Source organism: Corythoichthys intestinalis, chromosome 14, assembly GCF_030265065.1.
Source record: "Corythoichthys intestinalis isolate RoL2023-P3 chromosome 14, ASM3026506v1, whole genome shotgun sequence".
Lineage (NCBI taxonomy): Eukaryota > Metazoa > Chordata > Actinopteri > Syngnathiformes > Syngnathidae > Corythoichthys > Corythoichthys intestinalis.
Window position 1 is genome coordinate 33,791,262 of NC_080408.1, and position 10,256 is coordinate 33,801,517.

The 10,256-nt window shown below is 42.9% G+C and overlaps 1 protein-coding gene across 1 annotated transcript in view; it reads right to left on the bottom strand.

The window, feature by feature from the left end:
* LOC130930463 (BMP/retinoic acid-inducible neural-specific protein 3-like) overlaps window positions 1–6,995 on the bottom strand; it is a 44,458-nt gene extending 37,463 nt beyond the window's left edge. The window contains exons 1-2 of the mRNA XM_057858434.1: window positions 6,573–6,995; window positions 6,197–6,491 (exon numbers count right to left, since the gene is read on the bottom strand). Of these exons, the coding sequence (XP_057714417.1) occupies window positions 6,197–6,459 (263 nt within the window). The 5' untranslated portion in view covers window positions 6,460–6,491; window positions 6,573–6,995. The remainder of the gene's footprint in view (window positions 1–6,196; window positions 6,492–6,572) is intronic.
* Between the last annotated feature and the right edge of the window lie 3,261 nt (window positions 6,996–10,256).

Genomic DNA, 10,256 nt, shown 5'->3' on the forward strand with positions numbered 1-10,256 from the left:
TTTAATCGATTTTTCTTGCCCCAATTAGCTGCTAGGATTCAATAGACTAAGCCTTTTTATTATTACCGTAACTGACAACTTGCAAAGCGTTATTTTTCTTTTGCCATGAACTGCTCTGATCGGTCAATCGGTATATTATTGGCCTGGTGGGAATTGGTTATTTTGCCGTGACGTGTTCACAGCTAAATAACGCTTGGAGGCGAATTACCGGTTACGGCAGAAATGATCACTCTGTATATACTACCAGTTTTCTTAGTTCCTCACAGTACATATTCCATGTAATTGGTAAAGGTCAACTTACAGGGTGACTTTATGAGGTAGTTGTAGATGTTACCGAACTCCACTGCAGGCAATTCCTTTGGATTGTTTATCCAGCTATCAGCTGCGACTTTGTATGGGCAGATTTACAGGCCAATACACGTTAATTTTAAGTTGTATCGCCTCCTCGCGTCTGTCGGCAGTGACTCATGATAATAAGTCATGTTTAAGACGTTTTTAATGAAAAAAAGACGCAAAACACAGCTGAAATATATGAATTTCAGACGTTTGTCTACGGATGTTTACCTGTGTGTGCCCCCATCTCAAAATGGCGACACGTTGCTATGCGAGATGACGTCATCGTGACATCACGCCGACAGCGAGAACAAGTAGATAGATGAATGAAAAACAACAACAAACAAACAAAAAACAAACCCCCCAAAAATTAATACAGCCTCAACGGGACACAAGCCAGTGTCCTACTTGCGCCGGTCCCAAGCCTGGAGAAATGCAGAGGGTAAAAAAAAGCCTGCATTGGGGGTGCCCCCTCAAGTTTTCTTAGTGCCCACTCTGGTGGGTAAACTTAGATCCGGGCCTGATGCCATCTTGTTGATGTATTGTTATAATAAACAAATACAGTAGTTATGTACAGTATGTTGAATGTATATATCTGTCTTGTGTCTTATCTTTCCATTCCAACAGTAATTTACAGAAAAATGTGGCATATTTTATGGATGGTTTGAATTGCGATTACCAGGTAATTACGATTAACTCATTTTTAAGCTGTGATTAACTCGATTAAAAATTTTAATCGTTTGATAGCCCTAGTATATATCTTAGTTTATTATTGCTTTCTTTTTGTTCCTGAATTGTGTGTCGTCATCTCCTCTTCGCTAAGAGAATAAAAGAACCTGTAAAAAGAAAAGAATTGACTTTTTTTTTATCCCTTCACACCATTATACGTACTCTAACACCGTTATTAACAACACCGCTCATCAGCAGATTGCTGAGGTGTGAACTATAGCCCCAATTTTCTTTGTTTCTATCATTGGATCACTAGATTTACATTTATGTCTGATAAAAATCTTTTTATTATAACTCAAAATCATTTACCATGGCTTTTAATGACGCAACCAGTTTTGCCACTGCGGCTTATCTCTAGTTGCTACTTCAAAGAAAAAGGCATCTTTTAACATAGTTCTTTGATACCCATATTAAATATTTAACTAACTTTTACTTATCCATTTCTCTTGATTATGGCTTTAAAATATAAATATCGCTTCAAACATCTGGGGGAAAATAAATCAAATAAAACACGGTATTGCTTTCTCTAAAAGCTGCACAGGATTCAAAAGTATCTAAAGTCCTGCAAAGTGACGACTAAATAATTGAAATATTTCATGTAAGGTAGTCTGGTTTCTAAGGCAACCAATCTGTAATTTTAGGCTTTTTTTTTTTTTTTACTTTAGTCCTTTTAACTCCTTTGAACAAAATGATTGATTTTCTAGCATTTTATCTCTTCCAGTCAAGCAAAGGCTGATGAGACACAGGTAAATTAGCATGCAGCCGTCATTCAGCATCAAAAGTCAAACCCTGTCTCCATTTTCCAGCTGAACATTGATTACAAAGTGCCGCTGTGATTGTGGGAACGTGGCATCAGAATTAAGTGAAGTTAAATTGTTAGTCTATTCTGTCAACAAATCACGCTTAGACTGAACATTTCTAACGGACTGCTACAGACCACTCTGGAAGTCTTTGTAGAAAATTGATTATTTTTCAGCCGGCCCAGGTGGACGCACTCTGAAATGATCATTAGATCCCAGTTTGTTCGCTTGCCTATATAAAAGTGACTTTAATCGAGATAAAGAGCACTTGAATCCCATTAGTAAAAGTAGCACCAGAGGAACACTTTTTAGTTGTGTTCTCAGAGGATAATTATATCTTAAAAACATGCCGGTGAAGGGGAAACAGGGCCAAACTCTTGGCTTGTGTTGAAATGAGATCCCTGGATTTACTGATGAATCCAAGTTTGGCATTTATGGGAGCAACAAGCACGAAACGGGATGTAGGTGTATGCAAGCACAGTGAGCACCTGCACAGAATGAGCAAAACGCCAATTAAATACAAGTAGTGCAGACACAACCTGCGCGCGCTTGTTTATGTCTTTGTCCAGGGTTCTCAAAAATACAGCAGAATCTACTACAAGGCCAAAGAAAACAATCCCGTCAGCAAAAGCCCTCAACCCCTGTTTGACATCACGAAGTTTAGCATAGACTGAAAAATCATTCTAAATAAAATGGCTCATTTCTCTTTCGCTGCCTGTGAATGATCATGTTTAAGGGCCATTGATGACGATAGACGCTCACTCAAGTGGATAGTCACTGCCAACTTATGCAGTTTCAAATGGATTGGATGTCAGTCACCGTTAATGCCACCTTATATAGTTTCAAATGGACTGGATGTCTATCATCATCAGTGAATGTGTAATGTCTGTAAATCACCAATGTTATGATGATACTATATGATTTGGATTCAAGCCCACAACTGATTTAATATTTCTGTGTTTTAGAACATTGTGTTGTTGCAGCATCCGTCCTCTTTTTAGCTTCAACTGTCTGACAGACGGCCTCAGGTTTTCCTGCAAAACATCCTGATAAACTTTTGAATTCATTCTTCTATTGATGAATGCAAGTTGTCCAGGCACTGAGGTAGCAAAACAGCCCCAAATCATGATGCTCCCTTCAACATGCTTCACCGTTGGGATGAGGTGTTGATGTTGGTGAGCTGTTCCATTTTTCCTCCACACATGACATTGTGTTACTCCCAAACAATTCAACTCTGGCTTCATCAGTCCACAAAATATTTTGCCAAAACTTCTGTGGAGTGTCCAAGTGCCTTTTTTGCTAACATTAAACGAGCAACAACATTTTTTTTTAGACAACAGTGGCTTCCTCTGTTGAGTCCTCCCATGAACACCTTTCTTGTCCATAGTTTTACATATTGTTGATGTGTGCACAGAGATATTGGAGAGTGCCAGTGATTTCTGTAAGCCTTTGGTAGACACTCTGGGGTTCTTTTTGACCTCTGTGAGTATTCTGCGCTGAACTCTTGGCATCATCTCTGGTGGACGGCCACTCCTTGGGAGAGAAGCAACAGTGCCAAACTCTACCCATTTGTAGACAACTCTCTCTGACTGTCGATTGATGAACATCCAGACTTTTAGAGATTGCTTTGTATCCTTTCCCAGCTTTATACAAATCAACAATCCTTGATCGCAGGTCATCAAAAAGTTCTTTTGATTGAGCCATGATGTACTTCCAACAATGCTTCTCATCAAGACAATTCTTACCAGGTGTGTGTTTATAGTGGGCAGGGTAGCTTTAAACCACTCATCACTGATTGGCCATACACCTGACTTAAATTGTTTGGTAAAAAATGATTTCGATTGCTCTTTAAGTCTCCTTAGGCAGAAGGTTCACTTACTTATTTTTCCCCCTTCTGTCATTGTTTGCATGCTATCTTCATTAAAATATATGTTTTAGTTAAAGCAGACACTGTTTTTTCATCTGTGTGATTTTGGCAAAGATCACATTTGATGGTGATTTTATGCAAAAATGTGAGAAATTCCAAAAGGTTCAGTTACTTTTTCATACCACTGTAACTACAAAATAATCCAAAAATTATAAAGGTTAAAGTATAAAGGTTTACATGCTATCCAACGAAATCGATTGAAAGCCTTTATATCAAATCGAAACGACTTGGCAGACTTTGTAATATCGACAAAAACCATATCACTGTCCACAGAATAGAAAATGTATCGTATCGTATCGTATCCTGATGGAAATAAATTATTTAACCCCTATTAAAAATCCAGATTAATGTTTTGTTACACTCTTAATAAAACCCTGTTAATAATAGTAATGACCACTCTAGATGTGTTCATTTCCCGTGACACATACAGTAAATCCTCCAATCTTATTGTCAACCTCATTAACACTGAGTAAAGTACATTTTATTGTGTTTAATTGTTTATCTTTCCCTGTATAGAATTGCCTTGGCAATGTTGTTGTTCATACAGTACAGCAAACATCTACAACACAAAATTTCCCATTTTTACAAGCTCATGTCAAAACATAACCACAGTCAGTGTTCCGTTCTCAGTGATCCTCATTGAGTCGAATCAGTGAACAAGCTCCTGTTAGATCTAATTGGGGATTGTAAGAGTGCCCCCCAGGGATACAAGCATCCCAGAAGGCAAAATTTCCTCTTCCATTGCTGTATTGACTACAGAATTTCCACGTGTGTACATATTGTACGGTATCATGGGTTTAAGGAAGGTTTGATAACATTATAACAATGAACAAGTCTCATTGTATGCTTCTCGGGCCCAAAAGTTGGAGGATGAAATCTGTTCAAGTGCAGGATTCCACTCCCACAGTGCTACTAGCTGTTTGCACTGTGATCACTGCCCTGAGGAAAGCTTCTCAGCAGAGAAATAATTGGGGAACCGGGACTATGTGGAGTGTGGCCTTACAGCCAATCATCATAACAAGTGGCCAGACTGAGTGTCCACCTCTGATGGACAGATGGGTTTCCTACTCCCACCCTGCATTACTCCCCAACCCTCAACCCCCAGACAGTTATTAGGCACATAAGGCAAGGAGATGTTAGTTTTCTATTGGAATGTACTCCATCCTGAACATGACAGATTATTACATGCACTGTGAGCAATCAATTGTGATGAAAACAACTCAGTGGAGAGAGAAAGGTTGAGCTGGGAGAACATTGAAAGTGCAAATAGACAAGGGAATGACATGTCTAGCTTAGAAGATTGTTGATCACTGAGGTAAGAAAGGTAGCAGAGCAATCTTACCCCTAGGGGAGCTTCATTTTTGACAAATGGCAGTAAATTATCATGTTTCAGGGCCGTTAACAGCGATCCAGAACAGAAGATTAAAGGGAAAGTGGAAAAAAATCTTGTTAAATAGAAAAAAAAAAAAATTCAAGATTTTCATTTTTATGTTTGAATAAATTCCAATATTTCCCCAAAATAGTCAATATAGCTACTAGGAGACATTCTAAAATGCCTACAATATTTTAGCAAATCAAATGTGAATATCCAAGAATGTCCCGCCTACTTGTCACCTGGCTTGGCTACCCATTGGGCTATGACCTGCTATGGACAATACGCACTTAAAATCGACACAATGTGAAATGTAGATGGGATGTGTCTGAGGTGGAGAAAGCAGAAAGACAGATATAGGTTGAAGAGGAAAGGGAACTATTAAGACATGTTCATCACAAAAATGGATGCAGTCATAAGCCGTGTGCTTATTTTGTGTTTAATCATAACTTTCCCCATTATCAGAGCGCTAGGAAATGCACAATTTGCACTTCAATGGTTTGAGCGACCGACTGACACATAATGATCATTTATACCAGGTGTTGTCATTCTATTTTGCATTGATTGAGATTCTTGGAATTTTGAATTGACCTAATAATTTATATCACGGCCATTTCACTCTGACAACTCTTAGAAAAATCAATACTAAAAAATATCACATATGTAGCACAAAGTGTGAATATCAGCAGGTAATTAAGCATAGCTGAGACACACGCAGAAGGAATTGAACCGATATCATGCCTGCAAATATGTTGAGTAAAACGAGAGAAGATTTCTTTTTCGGTCTGAATATGTACAGGCAGATTGGCTGAATTTCACATATCCGAGTGTTGGCAGGTGTGATACCTGGGAGGCCAATCCTGAGAGTGGGCAGGCTTTCAGTACATCTCGACAGCAGCTGCCTTTACTGATTAATTCCACTCAAGGATTCAGTGCCATGTCAGATGAAAAGAGGAATTGCAGGTACACACAATACACCGCCCCCAAACATATGAATTATCCATCCTTGCCACTCATACAGATACACACTCTCACCTGTAGATCTTGTATCTGGTGCTAAACCCTTGCTGGTGCCTTTCCGCAGCCTCTGTGAACTCCAAGGACTGATGGAAAGGCCCTTTATCTGACAGAAGCCACGCTAGAGAGCCACCGAGGGAGCCGCCGGCCGGTCCGGCGTTTTCGGCGGCTGCATCTCCTGCGGCGCTGGCCAACGAGGTCCAGCAGCAGAGCCAGAGGCCAAGAAGCGCACTCGTCCATCGCAGAGACAGCCGCTTATGACTGATTCTCTGACGGCTCATGCTTCACCCAACGACACCTCATTCTCTCTGGACTGGAGGAGTTAGAAAAACAGCTTGACTGACCATTGTCCATCTTCAACGACAAGAAATTCAAAATGTTTCAATGTACTCACCTGACTTGGCAATTAGGACCAAGTGATGCACTCTTTATGGAGTCAAACCCGTCAATGAAATGACAAGATTTGTTCTCTTTCAACTTGATTTCCGCTCGAGCTCAACTTTGTCACAGGGATGCAGACCCTCCAGTATCCGTGCATCCCTCCGCTCCTCAAGTCACAAACACAAAATTTTCCAAGTCCAAAGAGCCGATGCCCGTATCCCCGCACTAGTCTCGTATGGCACTGAATGCTGTTGTTAAAGCTTTTGTTTTTTTCCCCTTCCTTTTTCATGCAAAATGCTGCGTGCACACTGCTGCAGCAGCTGTTCTACTCCTCATCCTCTTCCTCCTTCTGCTGTGTGAGCTGCTTGGTGAATGAGCGGCTGCTTCCACACAGAGAGCTTTTTCTCCTTACCGACAACCCCCCAGCCCCCTCCACCGCACCTTCTATCCAATACCACCTCTCCCCAAGCCAGTGAGGGAGAGGGTGATGTGTACAGCCCCACTGGATTGCAGTTCTAAGGACAGCAGGATGATAAGCATCAGGAATGCTTCTATCAATCAACAGCACCTTCACATGATTCATTATAATTATTTGGCATTACAGGATGTTCCATGGGCAGATAAATGTGTTAAAATGAGTTTCATAATAGGCTCATTATCACCCCTATTTTTCCATTTTATTGTCCTGTGCCACAGCTTTAGAGCCGAGGGCTTGCATGACTAAAGACATCTTGTATGAGGAGGAAAAGCACATTGCTAGACTTACCAGTGAGAGTAATTAGTGGTCATTATCAGACGGTGGCTTTCTTGACACTCATTCAGCACATTTATAGTAGCACTTTGAAGCTTAGTCATTTCTTTTGAATCTCATCTTATGTCCAAAAAGTTGATATCTAAAACAGCTACTTAAAATTTGAAAATTTGAAAGAGTCTCTCCCTGCTCCCTCCGAATATGATGATGCGTAAGACATCTGTAGGAGCAGGTGTGCATGCAGATATTTTCAACCTTCCCTGCAGCAACATCGCTTGACAAATCTTTTTGACATGTGAAAGCTTGAAAATATAATAGCAAAGTAAGCTGCAAGTGTATTGCAAATGAAGGTGGACGAGATAGCTGAGCCATACACTAAGGGCAAAAGTATTGGTTTGGCTTCATCTACACAGAGAATACAGCTACTCATGCGAGAAAGGGATCGAATTTTGCTGCGAATAGTGAAAATCTGTAAGTATTCTTTGCCCTGAGCACCAGAGTTGTTTTTGGCAGCCTTAGTTTAGTTAGGAAGACTATGTTTATTAGTCTTAGTTACATTTTCATCGTCTCTTTAAATAGTTTTAGTAATGTTTAACAACAAAAACTCCGATATATTTTAGTATATTCGAAGTCAAAGACAACTCAAGGTCTGTTTTTTTTTTTAGTTTTTGTCAGAAATATGGTAGTCCAGTTTTAGTCAACAAGCACTCAAAAGTCTTTCGGCGTAGTGGATGATGTCGGTGAGTCTCGTTGCTTGTTGAGTTGAGTTGAGTTGAGTTCGTGTTGCTGTGCGCTCGTGTCGTGTTGTCGTGTTCGGCCGCTCTTGTTTCTTGTCTCTCTGCCGTAAATGCACGCGACAATCCCGAATTATGTACAGAGAATGTTGAGTCACTACACAGGCCCCCCCAGAATTCACCGACACAGGACGCCTTGCGCAACCCACCTGAACGTAACGATCTGGTAGACGCCCGGGGCGCAGATGGAAAATGACAGAATGGGACGACCGGGAGGACGTCCGAATTGCCAGGCGTGGGACGAACAAACAGGACCATCAGGAGGACGTCCAGGATGCCAGGCGTTGGACGACCAACCGGGACGATCTGGTGGACGTCCAGGACGAGCAGCACCACTCATGTGTGGCTGGAGCAGCAGGCGACCAGAGAGGCAGCATGCGTTGCCCAGCCATGGCTGGGGACGAAGTCGAGAAGCGTGACGTGCAGTGCCACCCAGAAAGAAAACCAAGCCAACCTGTTGTAGCAGGAGCGAGGCAAGCGCCGAAACCGGAGTCGAAGGGACGTCCTTGTCGACTTGAAGCGGCGAAACAGGAGAGACAGCGCTGACAAAGGAGTGACCTCAGAGACTTCCGGAGGCGCTGTCACAGCAGCGAGGTTAGTGGCGACCAGCGGCGCTGGCAGAGGAGCGACCCCGTAGACATCCGGAGCCGCAGGCGCTGGAGCGATGTCAGCCAGAGGCCAGAGACTTAGGCACAGGGTTGACGTCGTCAGAAGGAGTACTGGCAGACAGGACGCCGCCGAGAAGTTGTCTGACATGGCCAGACTGTTCTCCCTGTATTTTTCAAACACTGTGAGAATAGTCTGGGACCAAGCTCCGTAATGGCCTCTCGAGCCTGAACGAAGTCATCCGTGCAGTCAGATTCGTTTATTTGCGTGACGTGTTCTTAATGAGCGACGTCACTCTTGCGTGTCGGAAGTCGTCTCCACAACAACACAGATGGCGAATGGGAGACCCGAGAATATGTTCCAATCCGCGGTAAATTCAGTTTTAAATGACCAAAAACACATCGACACAGGTAATTGACAACAGTCTGTCTCGCGCTAGCCATGTTGAATAAACGTCTCCGTTCTCCGCTCGCGCTAGAGTTTCTTGTCGCTGTACCAACGTCACGTCCGCCTGTCGCTGATTGGTCCACTCCGCTGTCTGTTTACTGAGGCTTGCTCCGCCCTGGGAATTTGATCCGCTGACGGTCACCAGACTCTATCGCTGGAACAGCGGTAAGTCTGGGGTTCCAGGCTAGACGAGAAGGCCAGGAACGGACGGGATGACGTCGAGAAGGCCAGGAATGGACAGGACACTGTCGAGAAGGCCAGGAGTGGACAGGGCATCTTTGAGAAGACCAGGAAAGGACGGGGCCTCATCGAGAAAGCCAGGAACGGGCGCAGCGGCTTCGTCATGGAGAAGCTCCGGAGCCAAGGCGAGCAGGAACCTCGGGCAGTAGGGCTCTCGTGACGAGCACTTCGGGCGCCTTTGTAGTCGTTAACGCGCACGACGGTTCAAAGAGCCTGAGAAGGTGCGCCTTGAGCCCCAGATACTTGTCCTCCTTTGGCAGAAAGACCACGAAGAGCTGAGCTTTGACCGCAGTCGAGTACCCAAGGGCAGTTCCCACGTGGTTGAAGCGCAAGATATGGTTTGAAATACCACGGAGGGCGAATTGCTCCTTCACGCATGCGAACCTCGTGGCCGCAGAAGACTCATTAAACATCGCTAGCTTAAGAAAGCTAGTGTCCGCCATAACGTTTAAAGTTCTTACTAAGCCTCGGAGACTTCAGCGAGGCAGGTCAGGGTCACCACCAATCTCGTCGCTCGTTGAGTTGAGTTGGTGTTGTCGTGCGCACGTGTCTCGTGTTCATGTTATCGTGTTCGGCCGCTCGTGTCTCTTGTCTCTCTGCCTGAAACGCGCGCGACAAAGAGTTCCCCTCCGGAACACAACATCCCCCACATTAGTTCTGTGGGTGAATTATGTGCAGAGAATGTAGGTTCCACTATATATAGTTTAATTTTAGTCCAGAGGTACTCATTAAGTTCTCAGTCAAAACAACTCAGAAGTCAGCCCATTTTTAGCAAAATTTAAAAAGTCAATTTTAGTCATATGTAAATATATATTTTTTAAAATTAATAACGAAAATCTTGATATATATATATATATAT